The sequence below is a fragment of the Takifugu flavidus genome, chromosome 9 (assembly GCF_003711565.1).
Source record: "Takifugu flavidus isolate HTHZ2018 chromosome 9, ASM371156v2, whole genome shotgun sequence".
Classification (NCBI taxonomy): Eukaryota; Metazoa; Chordata; class Actinopteri; order Tetraodontiformes; family Tetraodontidae; genus Takifugu; species Takifugu flavidus.
The window spans coordinates 1,227,352-1,249,772 of record NC_079528.1 but is presented as its reverse complement, the minus strand read 5'-3'; the positions used below and the strand labels follow the sequence as shown (position 1 = coordinate 1,249,772).

The 22,421-nt window shown below is 43.7% G+C and overlaps 1 protein-coding gene across 6 annotated transcripts in view; it reads right to left on the bottom strand.

Annotated features, from left to right (window-relative positions):
- frmpd3 (FERM and PDZ domain containing 3) overlaps positions 1-22,421 on the bottom strand; it is a 54,540-nt gene that overhangs the window by 7,732 nt on the left and 24,387 nt on the right. For 2 of the 6 annotated variants that reach the window (XM_057043311.1, XM_057043317.1), the window contains exons 2-9: positions 20,204-20,280; positions 6,091-6,203; positions 5,868-6,022; positions 5,664-5,766; positions 5,328-5,373; positions 4,905-5,009; positions 1,737-1,844; positions 207-338 (exon numbers count right to left, since the gene is read on the bottom strand). In XM_057043311.1, the coding sequence (XP_056899291.1) occupies positions 207-338; positions 1,737-1,844; positions 4,905-5,009; positions 5,328-5,373; positions 5,664-5,766; positions 5,868-6,022; positions 6,091-6,131 (690 nt within the window). In that variant the 5' untranslated portion in view covers positions 6,132-6,203; positions 20,204-20,280. Of the gene's footprint in view, positions 1-206; positions 339-1,736; positions 1,845-4,904; positions 5,010-5,327; positions 5,374-5,663; positions 5,767-5,867; positions 6,023-6,090; positions 6,204-11,679; positions 11,792-20,203; positions 20,281-22,421 lie in introns of those variants that run through there. The other 4 variants (XM_057043314.1, XM_057043313.1, XM_057043316.1 and 1 more) reach the window with 4 other exon arrangements.

Genomic DNA, 22,421 nt, shown 5'->3' with positions numbered 1-22,421 from the left:
GAGTGTAACACAGATTAGTGTTAGCCTGAACTCAGTCATGAGTTTATCTGAAATTGTTAAAGTGCATGTGAATAAACAACCCAACAACAACAGAACCAAAGACTCTCAAGCACCAATTTGAAAGGGGGAATGTTTTCAGCTGTTTTTAGTATTGATAGTACGTTTATTTTTTTCGGCAATGCGTAATGGGACGTTAGTTTCCCTACATGCGTCAGAGGTTGGTTGTCCTGCAGCAGATGCAGCCTCTGGTTCTGGTCCAGAGCCCCAGCCTCAAGCACCAACGCAAAGTGCTCAATGTAACGCAGTGAGAGTCGGTCCTGCAGAGAGGAGATCACATCCTGGAAGGAGGGGGGTGCAAACAAGTTATAAACAGTATAACATGTCAGCCAACATCTGTATTCATGCATGTTCGTTGAATCGACATCTGATTAAAGCTGTTTCCTGTAATTTTGCATATTGTGTGATGGAGCCAAATTATTATATATATATATATATATATATATATATATATATATATATATATATATATATATATATATATATATTAGCATGTTGGGACGTGGGGATAATGCAATGAAAAATTAAGAACCTTGTAAAAGGCTTGTTGGGCACGTCATGCAGGTGTCGTCTGGGCTACGCCCGAGATTGTCACCGAGTTCTGTCCCCCCTAAAATATATTAAACTGAGATTCTCTTTCAGTGTCTCTATAACTCTCATTACGATCTCTCATTAAAGTCACCAGAGGTTTGCTCTCCATAAACAGTGTAATTGCTACTCCATGTAAGAAGTAGTGTGTCACAAACTGGGATGATCAGATTTACCACTCGAAGAAGCCTAAAAGAGCCTGACTATCAACTGGATTCTGGGCTAAAACCCTGCAGGGATGCCGAATAGGAGCATTAAAATTGGCCTATTTTAGTGGTGTCACTGTTTTATTGATTTGGATCAGTATGTTGAAATTCCTTTTATTCCTTTTCCCGTTGTAAAAAACACAAAAAAAACCCACGGCTGCCCAGAGACGTTGGACATGACGGACACTTCGACACAATGGCAAAAGAAGAAAAATAGCAGAGATTTACATGATTAAAAATGTATTTTCTAAATGACACCAGCCATTAGATGCTGACTTTTGCATAATTACGCACCCAGCAGACACTGGAAAACATTAACATTCGCTTGGAGTCATGTTTTTTGCCGTCTGACAGACACAGAAGCTTTTATTCTCCTATTCCCTCTGTTTTGATCCCAACCATGTGACCTCCTGCCCACAAAATGGAATTCATCAGAGGAATGAACACTTGAACGTGCACATCAGAGCGGTGCAGCGAGGTCGCCGGGAAGGTTTTTGTGTTACACCAAAATAGGGAATAAAATAATTAAAGAAAAAGATTCAATAGATCTGCAGTGTGCTCCATTTGCAGCCAAACCCAAAGTTGAACATCTGCGTGCTCTCGATGGTTCAGGGCCCAGCAGTAATTGCGTTTGCAGAGTAGGTGGTTTCTTAAATTTAGAAGCTAATTCTCAGTGTGTGTGGGGGTGCTGGAGAAAAGCACTTTGGACAGTGTTGGAAAATTCAATGAATGATTTTCGATATGCAATTGCGAAGCACGTAGATAGTCACTGCGTGCACGAGATAATGGAAGAAGATTCAATGGTCGCGAGCTGCTTTCTGTTGTCCAAAGTCCTGCTTTAATTCAGATGTTTTCAGCACGTCTGCAGGAGCGGTGGATACATACCCTAACAGTGGTACGGCTGTCAAATGTGAAGGACTTGATCTGCCCATTCTCCAAGAACACCTTCAACACATTTGGGATGAGCAGCAACGAGTCGTCCTTGAGCATTGTCTGGAAAAGATCCACAAAGGGAAACAATCCTCATTTAGTGCAGCTTCTGTGCTTCATTATGGAGACAAAAATGGACACGGATGCATTTTGTACATAGAAATAAATGAACCGCGCCCAGTTAGTCGAATGTCGGAGTGATTTATTTCACAGTGCTGGTACACAAAGCTGTGTTCCAGAGTGGACGCAGGTTACTCCTCTTATTCAGAGGAAAAGGGAAAATGCTTGTTGTGTCATTCCTGTTTGGAGCTTTTCATCGTGGCTCTGGCAGTGATACAGTGGAAATTAGATGTCTCGTGTAATAATGTGGCCCTGCGGCCAGAGGCCTGCTAGTCTGAACATAGCCCTTCAGTTTGGCCCAAACCTAAATAAATCATTTCCTGTTGCCGGCATTTCTTTCGGATGCTGCCACTTTTCATGTGAAATTACCTTTGACGGGAAATGTTTTAAAAAAACACATTCGGTTGCAACTCCAGAGATATGACTGCAGCTCAAATTGGACATTTTTCCAATAATATTCTGTAATTGCTCTGAAATTACGGTCACTTTCCCACCAAACATAAAAGTCACAAACCGTTCCTCGCGTCAGCGAGCTCATCATAAGTCATTCTTCCCTCATCCTGTTCTGCTGATGACCAACACTGATAAGCCCCTTGATTATCACTAAGAGGCCACAGCCCCATTTGGTAGCGGTTGTAGGAGCGGAAAAATTTGTTCTTCAGCAATCCTAGCACCTTTCTGCTATCTCCACAGTGCAGTGTGTTCAGCAGCTCCAATCAATTGAAGGCAGAGTTTGAAGTAAACAGAACCCTTCCACAGTAGTTTGGGGTTGTGGGAATATTTCTCATTGTAGAGTATTAATTTAGGTATAATCATGCTAATCCCTTGGTTCCCATGCTGTTGACTTGTAATTAAAGTGAAACATATTTGCTGACGTGCTGCTTTGGCATCGTCCGTGTGCGCAGTAAGTTTGTAATGACACTGTAAAAATGGCTGACATCTGAAAAAACAACAGCCAACAGCACCCATTATGAAGATTCCACATTATAAGACTCCGAGATGGTGAGTAGCTCTCTTAGCAGCGGGATGCCTTTTGTTAATTTTACCCCCCATATAGTCTATTTAATTCACCAATAGCAACAGTTCCTCACCTGTATTTGTACCATTCAAAGTTCTTTTAGGTACAAAGGCATGATGTGAACTACATGAACTGTTGCTTTTATATATAAATATTATAAAGGTTATCATTATATACCTTTAGCATCTTAGAAGCCATTCGAACTCAAATAAGTATCCACTGGATTGTCATTAAAAGTGAATTACAATGGTCTTGTCGTAATTAACTAAAAGCATGAATAATGTTTTGCATGTCTTTAAAGCTCAACAATGAGTATTTAGGAACTTGTTTGAACCTGTTCATGAATTTCTTCTCAGCCTTCTCATAGTCTTAGTATTTGGTGAGGTTCATTGTGCTTCTTCTCAAAATTTCCCATGTATTAAAGAAAAATATGGTTTCTCCAGTATTATTTTATCCCAATAGAACTGGTCGTATGGTAATGTTACCTTTTATTTTCCATCAGTGAGAGGAGACATCCTTAAACACAAAGAAAGACCAAAGACAGAAATCTCAGTAGCCAGCTAATTAAATGCACAGCGTGTCTGCAAGACCCTCTCTTGCACCTTTTGGTGGTCATCACCCAAAGCACTAAGCCTACCTTTTATTCTCATCAACAGATGTCATGGCCTCATACAAAGAGCTGTGATAAAACATCAATAACTGATGAGCTGGCCACCAGAACCTCCTGCGTTAGCCTCACAGTTGTGGCGGCTGAGCAATCGCTTTTCTGCGCTCCACAGTTACGTTCTGTTAGAATGAAAAGGCAACGGTGAAAATGGCCTTTTCTCCACCTTCCGATTATTTATTGATTTTTTTCCCTGACTTCTGAGCCCCCTGCTTAATTTACACTGAAACATATCAAACCCACTGTGGGCCTAACTGGACCGCTCATTGCCGCAAAAAGGGCAACTTTTAGTGTAATTAAAACTTTTTCAGAGGTTGGATGACGTTAGTAGTAGTACTGAGTTAATGTAGAGCCATTCAAGGGGGCTTTCCTTTACCTTTTTGTCTAAATTTAATATTAACATAGAAAGACTGAAGCTGGAACCTGGAACCTTCTTGCTATCAGGTGGCACAGAGGTGCATCACCAGATGAAAGTCTGAGTCTTGGCTTTCACCTTTCACCTTAAGTCAGAATATAAAGTGATGTTAAACTCCTGTTTGTACGGTGGTGCAACTGTTGGCGATGTTGCCTCTGGGTTGGAATCCCAGGGGTGATCTGTGTGGCGTTAGCATGTTCCCCCTGTGTCTGTGTGGGCTGTCTGGCTGCTTCCTGCTGTCCAAAGACATGCATTTGGGGGACAGGTGGACGTTTGATTTGACCTCATGTGAATGAGAGCGTGAGCCTATCCCAGCCATTGGTTGTGAAAGGCTGAGATAAGCAATTCCTCTGTGACCCAGCCAAGGGAAGAGAGGTTGAAAGATGGATGGGTCTAGATAACAGAGTATTGCATCATCTCTCATAACGAGCGCCGCTTCTCTCCACGGACGACGGTAAAAGGAATCTTCCTTTCACTTTTATAACAGTGTACCAGATTAATTTGCAAAAGTCTGTAAAAAACATTCTTTTGGCTACATTTGTCAGCTATTCTAATTGTTAAGGACATTGTGGAGATCCTTCATATCCCACGATTTGAACAATCTGCTCACTGGGGTCAACAACTGGTTTCATGTTAACCCTCCTCAGACCCTGTGTCCTCATATAAGGACACGTATGTGCGTATAGAATAAGCTCAAGAGGTTAAAGTTGTAGCATGGGCTTTGGCAGATCGTGATCATGGCTGTGTAACACCAAACCAGCCATTTCTAAGCTTTGTTTCATTACAAAAGGCTCAAGACACAGACAAAGTAGATCCTTTTGTAAGTGCAGATCCAACAATAGACATTTTGCAGGAGAGGAGGGAGGAGCAGGAGATGCACAGACAGATACGAGTGGCTGAACTTACTGGGTCCGGGTCGCTGATGGACACTTGCTCGGAAAAGCGCACTTTAGGCGGGTTGGTTCGCAACTGAGCCTTTTTGGCTGCACTTATGAAGGCAGACTTGGGTGACTGAGGATATAAAAAGAAAGAGAGCAAGTTCTGAGTCTGAACGCACCTGCAAAACTGCTCTTAACAACTCATGCGTTTGGTTAGTGTTATTAGTGGTAGTTTGAGAAGGAAATAATGGAGTTTTTTAAGTTGATAAGTAAATCGTTAAGGTTCGGTCACATAAAGAGCCTCTGCAAGCAGCATACAGTTATGCCATAAATGTTGTAGTAAAACTCTAAATGGCTCAGTGTAACAGCGGAAGCGTTCGAACACAGGACGTGTAAGAGAAATCCTGTGGGGGAGGAACATGAAAGCCAGTGAACATCTCGTTATGCGTACCTGATGGGGCTGCAGCACAGTGAGAACTATAGAGTCTTTACAGCGTCTGTGGAAAAACAACAGACAGGTGGAGTGGGTTACATAACGTCAGCAAACAGCAGGGTGTTCGAACAGCTTCTTCGGGGTTTTTTTTTTTAAATCTGCCCTTTTCTCGCTGTCCTTCGGCTGTGATATGGGCTGATTCATCCATAGGTCTGCTTTGACGTAACACATCAGCAGCAGAGAAACATGCCCCTTTGCTCTCTTCAACACTTGTCTGTATTTCCACCCCTGATGCTGGTCCCCTGCCTCTCCACCTCCTCCCACCCTCCCTCCTGGGACAGTAAAGGATGTTACCTTACAAGGTCTATGACTCTCTCTCGGGGCGCGTCGCTCACCGTCTCCTCGTTAATGGCCAAGATCTGGTCTCCGGGGAGAAGCTTGCCAAAGGATGGGCCGTCTGCAGAGAGCATTTGACATACATGTTAGCGTATGGTCACAGGAATGGAGGGAAAGCTTCAGGAGGCACTATCTCTCTTCCTTTATTCTAAAAGCACTAACCAGCTGAGACGGATCGTACAATCACAGGCCTCTGACTGCCTGCAACGAAACCGAAGCCTTGAGTTGGGTGGCGTTGGATGGCGACCTGTCGAGCTGAGGCAGGACTTAGGGTACCACTGTCCATACCATCTTGGCTCTCCTCTAACATTGCAGAGCTGTGACGGACAAGGAGATGTGAAAGACTGCGGCGCAAAGGAGTAACGGAACCTGGAGCACCGTGTACCTGTCACATGCGTTCTGATGTCCATCCTGGACCTTGGCCATCCCCTGAGAGGAGAGAGCAACATGGGACACCGTTGCACTGCGAAGCCTGTCCTTTGGTCTGCATTCATTCACCTGGCGAAGAGAGAGAAGACGTGGGCACGTGGCTGAGGAAAAATGTCTTACACATACACGCGTGTGTGTTTACATAGGATCACCTGAGTGGAAATTCTCCTCCCAACTCTTGACCAATGGTGTCAGAATGATGCTGGTATTGAAAAGCAAAAAGATTTATCCTTATATATTGGTGGCACAAAATAGGAATGAATCCAGTCAAAGTGCTGAAAGATTTTGCTGCGTTAGCTCCTTAGCATGTCTGCACGGGTGGCAGGGTTGACATAAGGTCAAGCAGCATCAGACGAAGAAACATCAGTGATAACAGAGGGCAATCTTTATGCCATGACTTCAAAAAAATAACTGGGGTAGTGTGGAAAATCTCTCCAAACACTCGCTAACATCTCTAATGCGAGCTGATTCGCAGGAGATCCCCTGAAGTGTAACTGCATAAACTGCATGAAAAAGAGCATAAATGGCATTTTCTGTGAAAACGCGTGGAAATTTTAATTGTGACAAGTGTCTTCCTCGCCTTGAAAGTGCAATTATAGAAGCCCGCGCTGTTAAGCGCTTAGAGTAGCACATGGACGTCTGGATTTGGCAGCTTTTCCCTGTGCGGACTTGCTACTGCTGTGAACCACACATGCTCTTTTACAGACGCCCGTGTGGGAGGCAGTGAAAGTCAGACTGCTCCAAGACTGTGCCTGCCGCTGCGTTTGAAACTTGTGGGCTTCTGAATAACTGCAAGCAAAATGGCTTGAAACAAGATTAAAGGGAGATATTTATTCTCATCTCAGCGATCTATGACTGAGGAGAGCCGCCTGAGCGTGAGAGAGGAGAAAAAGACAAGGAGCACCAAAATAATAACTGTTTCCTTGAACACCATAGGGCTGAAAATCTGCAGGCTGCAGACTCACATTAGTCAATAAATCGAATTCAGTTTGTCACTTTCTGGTTCATATAAAAGTGGCTTATATGTGGCTCATTTAGGATTGCAGTGGTGCATGACTGATCTCTACATTGTGTCACAGTATCAGATGAAGGTTGATGTTATCGGAGATCGCCTCCACGTCGAGCTCGCTCAAAGACTGAAACTCCATTAGACTACACGTGCTTGGAATTTCAATCATCCCATCGTTTAAAAACGATTACATTCGGATCAAAAAAATTTCTGTAGCCATTATTCAGCCGAATTACAAAGGATGATCTGCCTGTATCGAAGGTGGTGATAAATGACGTCGTGGAGGCTGCTTCTGACGCTAAAGAGGATTGCAGGTGTTTGATTGAGAATGATTATTTCCTCCTTCGCTTCTCCTCGAGGATTCTGGCAATGCACTTTCTTCCCAATTTTATCCTTCACCCTCTTCTGTCCCTCTATCCTCTTCAGTTTTTCACCACCTGTTCTTGCCTCCTGTTGCTAAGAGAACAGAAATTCTGCTGGATGTGTAAATGAGATACTGTAGTCATTCTTTTAGCTGTATGTGTGTTTGCGTGCGTGCGTGTGTGTGTGTGTGTGTGTGTGTGCGTGTCAGGAGCTTCTTTGAACTTCTCCAGGGGTGCCAGCATCTGTGTCCTCACCACAGAGACGATATATGTATATACTGGTGTGCAAACCGTGACTCATTTTGTCTGTTGCCTGTTGTTTGTTGGCAGCGTTGCCAGACTACTGTGATCCAGGCGGACACGACTGCTACAGAAACATGGCTCTGGATCACACCCTTAAACTGCTCTCGTATTTAAAAAAGAAAAGGGGTTTTAAAACCTCTTTTTTAAAATGTATTGCTTGGCAAGAAAGTAACCCAGCACGCCCGCGCCTACACGTGTGCAAACATAAACAGCCATTCAGCAGAGGGGGCCCGACCTTTTGCGGGGAGAAGACGACAAGAAATTCTGTCAAGAAGTGAGCCCCAAGGGCATCAGCAGGCCCAGGCCGTTGCTATGACAACAGCCCTCGGTGGCTCACCAGAGCTCGGGCGGATACAGTGGGTGGGCAGGAATAGTGATGGGTGCAGGCGCTCTGAGATTGCCCCTGCGGCCACCTTGACCAGATGCCAGCATTTCCTCAGGCAGCAGAGGTCAGAGCTGCACATACCTGATTGTTTCCAGTCCGCAGAGGCTCAGCGGGCTCAGGGTCACGGGAAAAAAGGACCTGTTACTTCTGAACACAGGCTTCTGGCCAATATAAATGTGTCTTTTACATGTAGCATCGACAGCTGTGATGCTGGGGGATTTCATTTGAAGGGTGATCCCATAGTGGGTGAATGGATGAATGAGTGTGGTTATCTGGAGATCTGTAACCAATGCCAGCCAGGACAAGGGTGTGGCAGCCTGGGCAGCGCTTTCTGAGCGCGGAACATTAAAATACAGCCTTAGAATCCAAAAGAATTAATTCTGAGATTAATCCTTTCTCAAAGAAATGTAGAGCCCAATTATGCTTTGTCAAGCACGTAATTTGATAAGTGCAGTGCATTCAAAAGTGCATTTATTGTTTCTGTGGGGTTGTGTTGCATTTTTGGAAAGAGCAACGGCCGCTATAGCCGCTGTATCCACTGTGGAAATGACTGCAGGGAATTTACTGAGAAAAAAGGCAAATTAGTTTAGTAAAGATAAAGGGCATCTTAGCCATCTTGAATACAAATGAAGGCTGAAAGCTGCAGTCCTGGATTAGACACTGATAACCCCAGAGAAGAAGACTAATAAGGGGCCTCTCCTTGGATGCCCTGTGTTTGGTCCTTCATTTTCTTTATCATAAGTGGATCATTTTTAGTCACCTTCAAAACACCAGCCAGTGATAGCTGTATTTGAAAGCACGACCGTGCAACACTCTTGTTAGAAATAAACTCTTGTGGAGTCTGGACCTTGGGTTCCCAAGTGATAATAACGTATGCATTCAGGGTTGAATGAGAAAACAACAAGGGCTGAAACACCAGCCTGACTGGGACACGATTGGTCTATTGCCATGTAAGAGGCTGCGTTGTCTGGACAATGGATTTTAATGCAGATTCTTAATTATGCTACAAATTAAGGAGTCCATTCCAGAGACAATTAGAAAGGCTCCTGAACATGAACCAGAATTAACCAGCTACTTAGCCTGTTGATGCTTGAGGAATTTACACTTGCTTTACTGCAGCGCTAATTGTTTTGCTCTCTGATTAACTGCATCTGGTAAAAGCTGGAATTGTAAATGTTGATTTGAAAAAGGGAATCCACTGTGGGAACTTGGGAATGGAGCAGTGGCCGTGCATTATTGGATCATTGCCTCGCGGAGCAAGACAATAGGTGTCTATAATCGTGCTGATTCTCGTGATTGACAGAAAGATGAACAAACTGGAAGGTTTATTAAGCCAACTAAATAATTACAGTCACTGAAGCCCACCTGGAGCAAATCTCCAGAAAGATGAAATCTAATCTGAAAAGGCCTGATTGAAAAAAGAGGGACAAATCTCATTTTCCATGAGTGATTAATCAGGTAAACCTGCAGTTTTCATTTATCCATTCAACAGACCATTTAGTCTGATAACAGTCAATTCCAATTTAGTATTAATAGGCACCATAAAATGCAGATAATAACCAGGAAATGGGTCACTAAATTGAACTTGCTCAAGGACACCAGACTACAGAGACCAGAGAGTAAATCCATGACCTTCAATTATCATATCATTATAATATCCATGACACACCGTGGTTCTGGAAGATTCTGACTTTTATTAAGCCATTATTAGCCATTATTAAGTATTCTTTGAAAGAATGTACTATAGTATGTCTAATATTGATCAGCATAATCAAAGTGTTGCGTTTTCATGTTTCCAAGGGAGAGAGTTGGTTTCCCCCCACAGAAAATATGAAAGAAAACTGAGCAGCTTAGTTCTGCTTGATACTGATCCAGATGGACAAATACAGTTTGATGTTGTTCTTTCTGCTTTAATTTTACACAAGCACATGAGCTTGTGTTGCTTACTCATAGGCCCCATTCACACCGCCATCAGCAGCCAATATTTGGAGTCAAATGTGACAAATCCTTGAATCTGCAGGAATCCAGTTAGGATTATGAAAGAGGCGACACAATGATCTCTCCAGCGTACTGTGAAATAAGGAGTCCTGGACCGAAAAGGCCCGTCTGTCACATTCTGGCCGTTGGGGAGCTGCAGCTATGGAAATTGCTCCAACAGCCAAAATGCTTACAATAGCTGTGTGAGACGTATACGTTGCTAATTATAGTATATGGTGAGGCCTTGACAGGATTTGTCACTCGCAACGTCTTTTGCTCGACGGGCCTTTGGCCAGAGTCAGCTAATCACACAACGACATCAGCTCGGCTTAATCCTTTCAGAGCACAACATTTCAGCCGTTCCTGCAGAACTCCGGCAGTCTGATACAGGTTTACGTTGGTTCGAGTGAAGGGCGGTGTGTAAAAGTCAGTCCTGACCCCTCTGACAAGAAGTTCCATTGAGAGTTTTAGCTACAAAGTGTGATCCTTTAAACCCGGCTATGACACGACCTAACAGCTCCTCCATTGTTCACTGTCAAATCCGGATGCTGCCGATTACAAATAGCTGCTATTTTTTTATGCTTCTTCTCATCTAAACTGTATTCCCAAAGAGCCTCTGCCTGTCGGACCCATTATTTCCCCGCCGCCAGGTAAATAATACAAATACTATCTGTAAACCTCCCTTGACCTGCTCACTGGTTGTCTTTCTGTCATATCAAACAAGACAGAGATATTTTATAGCAGCTTCTCTCCTGCCTGCATTTTCTCGTTACATAAGAGCATGTTTCAGAGGAAATACTCCACGGCTTCCAGAGCCATTTGTTGGCAGGACCTTCTTTTCTTGACATGTTTGCACTCCAGGAACTTGGAACATTTTTTGTTCTGGGAACAACCTACTAATGTGTTTGTTTCACCAGGAAGTGTGCAAACCACCACATTCATGAATGTAGCGTTGATGCAAGGCCATGCTGACTGGAGAGAACTGCAGCAGATGGACAAACATTTAAAGTCCAAACGCTTCTAAAAGGACACGCTGAGGCAGCTGATGCAAAGATTTTTCATGCTGGAGTCAATGAGGTGGCCAGTTCCTGCATAACGCTAACTATTTGGTGGAAAGCTGCTGTAACGGACTTCACCAGAGTGGGAATATTTCCAAAAGGCAATATTATAAGCTATTAAAATCCCCTACATTTTATTTTGTGAAACATTTATTTTCTTGTCTTAATTTTCTATTGCTCCTTTTGACCTCATCAAACACTAAAAATATATATCAGTAGTATAAATACAAAATTGTGACTGTTCCGGGAACACAGATGTTAAACAGAGCCAGACACTATTGGACTATAGCCTGCTAACAAACTAAATAACGAGGCAGCAAACTTTCAGACCTCACCCCCGTCAACATGAGTGTCTGGTAGAAAGTTAAAAAGTAAACGAAATCCAAATATTCCTGTCTTATGAGCAATGGATATGGCGTCGACTGTGTTGACTGACTATAAATAGGCTCACCTGTTAGCCAGGACTTCAGAGCTGCTCTCTTGACCCACTCACTAATTAACATCATGATCAGGTCAGCTCAGGACCATCAGCCTGACATGGAGAATAATATGTAGTACAGTAGAGTCTGAAGACCGCTTTCACCTCCTGTGGGGGAAAGGAACGCACCACTCAAACAGCTGACTCTGACAGGTCTGAAGGTGAAGATGGCTCGAAGATGTCCTTCCATCATTTTTGTGATTGAAAAGATGCTCCATCTAACTTGCACCTGGTAGAAGGTCGTGCAGGAGAATTCTATTATTAACAGAATGTGGATCAACCTAAAGTCTGGTCACAAGATCTGGTGTGTTTGGGGGGTTCAAATGGATTGGTTTGACCATTCAAGATTCAAGATTCAAGATTACTTTATTGATCCCTTTAGGGGGTGTCCATCAGGGAAATTAGCATCTCCAAAGAAACGTACAGCACTATACAAAATTTCCCACCACCATTACACCCCATTAAACCTATTAAAGATAATAAAAATATAATAAAAAAAGAAATAAAATAGAATAAATTAAAAATAGAATATGAATATAAATATAAAACTATAAAAATGTTCCAGTTCTCCTGTTGGCCCTCCTCCCCCCCGTGAGGAGTTGAACAGCCTGATGGCTCGGGGGATGAATGAGTTCCCCAGTCTGTTGGTCCTGAACTTGGGGAGGCGCAGCCTCTGGCTGATCAGGCTTCTCTGGCTGTGGATGACAGTGTGCAGAGGGTGGCGGTCATTGTCCATGATGCTCCGCAGTTTGTCAATAGTTCTCCTCTCTGCCACTGTCGCCAGAGGTTTCAGCTTCATCCCCACCACCGAGCTGGCCCGCCTGATCAGCTTCTCCAGCCTGGAGATCAAGTGATGATCAAGTGATCCCCTCATTTATACTGTAGCTTTGCTTGGTGGCTCAACACAGGGTGGAGTGACAATAACTAAATAAATGGATGAAAAATGTATCACTTTTCATTCAAAAAAAGATAAAGAAAACTCCAAACAATGTGAATTATAGGTGACCTTTTTGTGGATGCTTTTGGCTCCCGTAAAGCCACTGATTCTTGGGCTTTGTCCTGAATCCAGATGTGTAAATTGCTTTCCTTTGGTACCTTGTCTTTATATTCTGACCACAGCACGGCTCTGTTTGGCTCCACCATTAACCCTGAAATTCCCACAGCTCAACAACGAAAATGTTTCTCCTGCAAGCAGTAGTGTTTACACTGGACGGCGGTAAAGACCTTGAGTCTGTTGTATTTATTTAAGATCAATGGCCGATTTCTCAGACAGATAAATAAAAGGAGAAACACTGAGGTGTGATGGTTGAGCCCATCAAACGCAGCCTGTGTAAGGTTACCTGAACATATGTTCAACTCTGAGGGTTTCTGTGGGTCACTAAACAGCCTTGTGAAAAGCAAAGTCAGGTTAAGAAACACAGCTCATCCATTTAATAGCTTGTTATGACTTTATCTTACTTCTGAGGCCATAAAGAATGTATTTATAGAGGGCAGGGGGGAGACTTTAAAGTCGTCCTGGGACTGCAGAGCAGCCGATGAGGTCATAAATATGAGGACAAACATGACAGCGATGTATGATGAAAGCCAAACGACTCGAGACGTTGTTCTATCTTAGGTTTACTGATTTTTTAGAGGTTGCTTACCAACAGGAATTGAAGCGTGCCATGCATCATGCCAGCCTGGGCATTATTACTGAGTATTGAACCTATGCCATTGGAGCGGCAAGTCAATGACAAGATGAGAATGGTCTTTGTGATAAGCGAATTGAAAGGAATCATTTTTAAAGAAGCATTTTTAGAAGCACAGCGGTTTGGTCATCGTTCCATTTTGGTCCACTTTAAGCAATCAAAGCGTGTTAGACATGCTAAAGTTAATATGTACTGTCTCTCCTTGATGGCCTATAGCCACTATTCAGAATAAGTGATAATGAAACAAAACACCCTGGTTAATTTGCCAGCTCATCGCAGGGCCAACAAACCGTATACAGACAACCTGAAGTTGCCACTTCACCTGTGCCCCAAATGCAGGTTTTTAGACCGTGGTAGGAAGCCAGAGCACCCAGGGGGAAGGCCACAAAAAACATGCAAAGGGATTAGAACCCAAAACCTTCTTGCTGCGAGGCTACTGCACCACTGTGCAGAATCATCATGCTAATAATTCATTTTGTTTCTTTCATAATTAAACAAAAGAGAGAGCCTGAGGGTGCTTAAACTGAGGTATTTAAGCCCACATACAGAGCAACAAATGACAAAAATGCTTAGTCAGGTTAATTCAGGGGGAAAACAGGATCCTCTCAGAGAGCAGCGCTGTGCAGTTTCTCTGGGTGGTGTTGCTACTTTAATCTTTTTGTCTGGCTAGAAAGGTCTCACTTGACTAGACTTGATTAATCAGGTTTGAGGTGAAAGTGGATAATAAAGCCTGCATAGGATTATTCCCCCTTCCCCACCCAGAGCTCTGCATGCTTTCCTTTTTCATTCTAGATTTCGAGAGACCTATTACACCTGACCTTCACAGAAGGAATTCGAGCCTTCTGCACCAATGTGTAAATTACACCAGTGGTGGTCTTTGTGTGCGCGGCTTTAATATACATGGTTTGATTAACCACAGATCCTGCAGCCTAAAGACAGAACTAGGCAGCTGCTCAGAGTGGAAAAATTGGAAAGTGAGCGCCCGTGACAGCGCCAGCGTGCTTCTGTCTCCTTACTGTCAGTCTCCGGTGGAGCGCGTACATCTCAACTTGCTGGTTAGCAGCGGAACAGCACAGTGACACTCATTCTCTATGAAAGGCGGCACTGCTCTCTCTCTTAGATTTAGAAAGATGTCACCCACATTGCCCGGCCCATTCGTCTGACCTAAAGAAAAGTGCCTGTCTGGACGGTGTGCAACCTAATTGTCTTATCAATGTGGACTAATATAAAATGCATAAAGCTTATATCATTTTTCTCATTAAATGTTTGGGACTTAACTTGTTCAGGGGTCTCAAGTCAAACAGTGACGGCATCCACTGATACGGGCAGCATAAAGAACTTAATTTTTTAAATTTCATACATAAGTGCTCATCATTTTAAATATCAATATATCAAGTCGTTAAATAGTCATTTTGAAATGTGTCTGTAAAAAAACCTCTTTCTTTAAAAGAATGCAAACATTGTCCAGCGTGAGCTTGCACAGTTTGAGGAATGATGCCCCTTAAACAGAAGACGTGAGCCAGGCTGTCATTATAACCGCTGCACATCATTAAACACTGAGCAGCCTCTATCTGCCTCGGTTCCTACACTTTCATATTCCACCACAGAGAGAGTGGATTCCTCTGCCACTGTCACGTGGTCCTTCTGTCTGATCTGGGAGCTTCTTTAGCTTCTAATTTTGACTTTCTTTCCACTCTGGCCCCTTACCGCCTTGCTGCTAACTTCCCCAATGCAGGCGTATTTTAGCGCGAGTGCGGCAGCAGCAGCACCTGCAGCATTACCACAGTTAAGATTTCAAACATGTACTCCAGCATATATCCGCATGTGGCTGTGCAGTAGGACCATGATAGGAAAAACCAGCTGATCTGGTTTCGATCCACCACAGGTGCATAGAGACTGGGATCGGTCATGGCGTTTGTTCAAGTCTTTATCTTTTCTACATTTATGCAGCTCACTTCTCTGATCCTCCAAGAGTTCAATTGCACATGATCACTTTACATTTCCGTTGAATCTGTAATGCCACTTAGTTGTTATTCAATCTGGTATTCTCTGGTGTAGCAAGAGACCTGTGGGGAAATTTCTAACTAATTAACAAACTGACTAATGAAATCTCTGGTTCCAATATGTGTTGGATGCGTGGTGTAGCAACGAGGCAACTGCTCCTAGTTTTTGTTCCACTTGCCACTGTGTGCAAAAAAATCATCATGTGTAGTCAATTGTAATCAAGTCAATCATATCTGTGCTCACGCCCCTGGAGGGAGGATTGTTCCACTTGCAAGAGCAGGTTGCCGATAAACCGATGGTCCAACCAGGATTCATTTTTGAATTTCAAATGAATTTGTGCACAACTGTGCATTTTTCCTCCTGCTAATTGGCTTCGATCAATAGCCGGGGGGTGGGGAACCACATGATAATCAATGTGAAAAGGAGATAATCAGCGTGATTGCAGGGACCTTTTTGGTGGTCTGTCTTTTTGAGCTGTCATGATCAGTAAATTTCCATTTGTTGCATCGAGAGCTGTGGACAACACCGGGAGGACATGACAACACAAGATGGCTGGAGATTAGCTTCACCCTGATCTACCATTCATACATCCAACATCTGGAAGATTTATTGGAGGTTTTCTCTTAACTGTAGAGAAATGCATGTGTGAGTGCATAAAGAGCTCAGCTTTTTTTGATACGATACTACAAAAAGCCCACAAAAAAAACATAACATATTGCTGTTATATTTTACTTTTATAAAGTTGGTTACAATAAAGTCTCCTTTGGATTTAGCTGCCAGTCACGATCTGACAACGCAATATTCCCTCATGCGGTTTCGGAACATCACCCCCTTTGTGTCCGTTCACACATGCACAGCAATATCAGGGATTTGTGGGGACACAGCTCAGGCTTCCAGGCAAGTTCCCTGGAGGTGTTTTGGTGGGAAATCACAAAAATAGACTTCCCAGAAATTGTAGTTCTCATTCACACGTCCACAATTCTGGAACAGGCTGCATGTGTGAATGGGATTTAAGGGAAACAGAGCTGACATGACCGTTACAGCGCAAGCAAGCCAGTCTGAAAGGCGTTCCGCTCTTCTGTTGCTGGTTTCAAACAAAATAATCAAATTACTTCCGAGACTCCATTTACAAAAAAACCAAAAAAACCAATAACTATGGAAACGATAGACACTGAATCTGGCAACTCGCTGAAATTCTCCATTCTTTTTTTAGGGCTACACAATCGTTTCTCCAGTTGTTATTGCCGACGTGCACGACTCGCCTTTGAGTTGTCGGCGAGCGCTGAAAGGTGTCTTCATGCTGAGTTTCCTCTTCGCGGCCCATCACATGTGCACGGCATCCAGCACCTTGTAGCTGGGCATAGTGCACTTTGTAGATGGCAAAAGAAATAAAAAGTCAAATTTGTCTGGAAAACAAGCCAAACTGGACAACCCCCCCAAACACACACACACAACACACAATGAAACTTTAACTTTAAAAATTAACCCGGAACGCTCTGCGGCAGCCACTGCTTAGGTCTTCATTCACTCCCAACTTTTTTGTCATTCTATTTATGAACCGTGGAGAATCAAGCCTGGAACGCTGGACGCTCTAAGGTGACATTTACAATTTCAGAGGGAGGTTGCGAGCACTTAATTAAGAAATATCAAGAGACAACCACAACTGCCTTCTTGACTGCTCCCACAGAAATCTTATTTCATGCTCCAGAAAGCTTTTGCATCACACACACACACACACATGCAACTTTGTGTTTGTTAAAGCGCATGTGTGTGTGTGTGTACCTGTGTGCACATTTGTAAGTGTGTCTTAAAGTGCGTGGATGGATGCCAGAGACAAACGTTTTTCTGCTGTACAACTGTGTCCACCATAGAACCCGTCATATCTACACCGGGGGATTTGTTTCCTTTTGCAAAATCTTGTAATAGAACATTAGCTTCATTTTGCAACTGTATGTTTGCCGGACGACTTTCAGCTTCATGAGCGTTTGACAGCGGAAAAGAGATTCAGCATTTCTAGCCTGCATGGACTCAGGAGACCGCGAGTTTCAGTACATATTCCTCAGGTCAGGGATGAAAATAGCCGTCTGTGGAACAAGTAAACAAATAAATGAAAAGTGTTCTCTCCAGCAGATGATTGCCAGAGGTCTTATGAGCAAAACACAGGATATAGGTACAAGGAGCTCTGCATCAGCAGCTTCTTTTACTCCTGCTGGTTGCCAACAAAGCTCTTCCGCTTGTTCAGATGACTTCCATCAGTTAGTGGGAAAACAGATACACTCTAAAATGTAAAATCTAGTGTCTGTCTTAGACTCTCAGGTTTATTATCTTTTTTTTCTACCTGGAATTGTGCCAACCTTAAATTTCTACTCTATTCTGTTTTCTATTTAAACTGCTCATGATAGAACATATAACAGCTGAACTGCCAAGTCAAGTCAAGCCTACAAGAGGCCTAAGGAGAGCTGGAGACACACAAATTGATCATTGTCATGTGTGGACAATGTTGATTGGAACTGAAACCAGGAATATGCATCACAGAGCATCATGGTCGCCTAAAACTGTCTCACCAGCTATTCTCACAGATGCAGTTTGCCTCCACGCAGGTGGTGCTAAGATGTCACGTCTTAAAACTGAGGTGTTAGGAGTTACCGGGGAATTAGAGCGCTGGCAAGCGGCATTTACTTCGCTGTAGTAACGGCTTCATTTCTCTGCTCTGTGTGAGTGTGAGCTCATTTCATCAGCGTGTTAGAGGCTCTAATGAATTCAGGATGAAAATGAAATCAAAAAGGTTTTATGAAATGTTCACAAATAAACACACTGCAAGAGGTCTCACATTTATTTTAATTGGACGAGTGCGGGAACTTAAAATAATGACATAAAGAAACACGACGTGGAATCAAAACAAAATGTAACACTCCCATATACTCTTCATATCTTCCCTAAAGAACTTTCTTTAGGAGAGTGTGTACTTTCTTTCTTAATAGATCGATAGGAGATTTTTCAGGGGGGATAAAATCCTAAAATATATGTTAAGAACTTTTGCATCTGTGGTTGCGCTGTCCTGAGGAAATTGGAGCACATAATGACCTCATCAGTTTTCCTTGTCTGGGATTAATTGAAGCTCTATGTCACAGTGTGACGGATCGCTCACAGTGTTGTGACAGGAGATGAGCACCATGTCGACAAGTCTGGAGATCACACTCACACACACACACACCACACACACACACACACACACACACACACACACACACACGCACGCACACACACTCAGCGTTGCAAACATATAATGCTTGCCTGTAAAATTGTGATTTTGTCAACAGTAATTAGCAACAGACGTCAATATTTATTTCGGGCTCGTCGGCATCAATGTGTCGGGATAAAGCCAGCCGTGCTGCCGTCCAAAATAAAGCTGAGATCATATAATGTGAAGAGTGGAATAAGACATCGAAGTGGCTGCAGAACTTGGCCCTGGAGGAGGAGCCGGAGAAGAGCCAGATTCCTGTGTTTGGTGGCTGCTGAGAGACAAATCCAGCATGTGTGAGTGTGCCGTACTGAAGGCTGGGGCAGGACAGGCACGCATGTGTGAGTGTGCCGTACTGAAGGCTGGGCAGGACAGGCACGCATGTGTGAATGTGCCATACTGAAGGCTGGGGCAGGACAAGCACGCATGTGTGAGTGTGCCGTACTGAAGCCTGGGGCAGGACAAGCACGCATGTGTGAATGCTGGATATGAGAAATTAGCAGAGAAAATATGAAGTGGGACAAGGGTCAAAGTGACTAGACGACCAGAAAGGCTGGATCGATCGCACCAGTAAATATGGAGCACTGGGATATCCAGTCTTAAGCACTCCCATTTGATCCATTTGATCAATAAAACCAGCCAAGACCTTCCTTTTGTTGTTATGCAGGGGAAAAAAAATCAAACCTCACAGAGAGAAAGTGTAAAACCTCAGTTGATTATTATCCTGACGCAAGATGTTTTTGATGTTTTAGAGCGTTCCATCTAATATGCTAATCAGCATCCAAGTGTTCTCTTAGTGGTAACGTAACAAAGATGGCCTGAGTCTCAGAGTTCTAAACCGGAGGAGAAGCGGCGTAATAAGCGCAGCATGTTAATGCACCGTTGCTGATGACTGCAGCAGAATTGCTAACGGTGTTGACTGCAGTCATTTGCTGTGGCGCATTATTAAACTCCCTCACACCCGTTCTCTTAGGGCGACGGGCATTGGCCGAGCGTCCCGGCCACAGCACAAAGCCCACCGCTCTGCATCAAGCCTCTGCTCGCTGGCACCGGCTCAATGCAGAACTGCAGATGTGAGCAAAAGCTGCAGGACGTGCACGCTCGCTCGGGCACACGGCTGCTGCATTGTTGAGCGAGGTGATGTAACAGCAACCTTCCACCGAAGTTCGAAACCTCTGACGGGATATTCTGAGAGGGTTCGAGGGGAGAACTCTCAGAGTGAGCACGCACGGCTGTTTGGAGCAGCCTAAAGCACGAAGCCTGTCAGCATGAGGAAGGTTATGCATTTAAGCCAGTCTTAGTTTTGCCTTTGACTCACATTGAGAAAGGATTTAGCTTTTAATCCTTGCGGGGATGGATTTTATTTTTTTTGTTGTTGAATGAGATACAGTTTAAAAGACTTTGAAAAAGTTCTCCACCTAATTCAGGTGTTCTTCCAGCACTGCCTTGTGTCCAATTCTTACACTCACGATCTCACCGTGCTTTAACCAGCAATCCTAAACAAACCTGCATTCAGCCTTGAGCTCATAAAAGAGGAAAGAGGACGGAGGCAGGTTGTACTCACAATCTATGATTTTAGCCTGGGTGGCAGCAGGGATGGAAGGCTCACACACCTCAACGTCTGGTCAGCGCCGCGTGGTCCTGTTGGAACACACAAGAGCACAAATGATGGTGACGCTCACTCGCCGCATCACAGTTGATGCCGCTACAGCAGGAGCCGTGGAGTGTGTGGGCGTGCGTGCTACCGGCCTTTGTTTTTTGCACATCATCTTTAAGACTAATCTTTGAAATCCATCCGACGCAGAGGCGTCCATTGTTTCCAGGTATTTTGTCCTTGTGCGTTAAGGCTGAATTTGATTTTAATCTCCGCACAACCAATCACACAGTTCTGCTGCTGAAAGGAAGTCTCAATCTACAACGCAGCTATAAATAAAAGCTTCCCCATAATAAATTAGAATGTCAACTCTGTATGAGCTGAGTGCTGTAAAAATCCAAACTGCACAAGCTGATGCCTGAATATATCAGCATTTAAAAAAATGTGAAACTGTGATTTATTTGGATCCAATTCAGTTAAACTTTATTCATAGAGCATCCGAGGATCTGAACCTGAACCCTGAACGACCTTAAGTGCCTGGAAAATCTCCCTTTTAATAGGAATAAACCCTGAGCAGGACCGGGAAGGGGGGGGGGGGGGGGGTGTCTAAGGCCTAAAGCTGGAGGAAAAGTTGAGATGGACGGAATGGAACAGACAGACATCATACACACAATTAGACCCGACCCTGTCCCCACTAACAGAATACACACATTTCTTTCACAAAGGTGCAGAAATCTGGCCTCCTGCAGCTTTAATAGTACCAGGCAGAAAGACTCACAGGAGCCGTCTCCCACCATTAATTACACGCAACCCGGGAGGCTTTTTTTATATGTCAAATGCAGAATCAGAGATAAGAATCACATCCACATACCAGTAGGAGGATATTCATTAGGCTAACAAGGTCCAGTGGTGATTTCTCTCATGGTGAGTAAACATTTCATTAGCTTGCACGTAAACGGCTCCAGCTGCCCATGCTGGAATATCACAACGAGTTCTTGTGCAGCATCAGTGATCCGTTTGTCCAGAGGCGGCGAGGCTTTTTTAGCTGCGAGAGTCAAGAGATCACTTACACAAGCGCTGAAGCTCTGGAAAAACATTCAGAACGGGGAACTTTTAATTTCTACCAGGGCCGCTTGAGTCTGCAGATAAGCAACAGTGTAGGAGCAGAAAATGCAAAAATAAAATAAAATAAAAAAGCAGGTTTCTATGTGTGGCTGAAAAGTGTATCAAGTTATTAAGCAGATGAAATTATTAGAGAATCTAAATTTAAAGCTGTTTTGTTGCCTGTATGTCAGCGAGATTCCACAGTGATGCAACACTGAGCTGTGTGACTGATTGTGTCGCGTAGAAAAGATGACACAAACGCCCATTTATATTTCATTTCCTCTTTGTACGCTGTCAGGCCTCATTATATTGATTTTTACCTCCCGTTTCACATTCATTAGCCTGGCCAGTCACATCATGTAAGGCATCGCTGGTGTTGAGAATTATGAGAAAATACGCTCAATCCGATGGCGTTTGCCGCAGGCGAGAGGTTTTAACTCCTGTTTATTACTGTGAAATCGTGCTCATGGACTCAGACATGATCCCAATAAAGACGCAGGGAAAGATGACATTTGCTTGTGTACCTATGCTGTCAGTCCTTTAGAGAAATGTTTGAATCCAACAAATAATCAAGCATAGAAGAGAGTATCGAGGGCAATATAACCAAGTCTGTACGGAAATCAAAGAATCCGAATGCGTCCTGTGATGTCCAGGATAGAGCTGTTCATGTTGGCCTCACACAGACAGCTCACTAGGAGGAGTATGGGAGTCCAAGGTCTGCATGGAGGACCTGGTGCTCACAGACAACAAACAACAACAAACAAGAACTAATCACAGATGGAGTCTGAGATGGGAAAACAAGATCTCTGACATGATTGGGGGGGTGGGGGGCGGGGTTATTATATGGGAGAGATCAGACTTTAGACAAGTGAGAGCAGAGCACACAGGTGTAACACAGAACACCAGGTGATGCTTATATGGAACAAGACAAATGACCCTACAAATGCATTTGAATGTGGTCACACTTTAATCCCACCGATTAGCTCAGACGGTGGTAATATGAACCAAGTCGAACACACACTCCTCTCTGTTGTCTCCATCTCTTCTCCATCTCCATTGCTATGGTCATCTTTATATAACATCT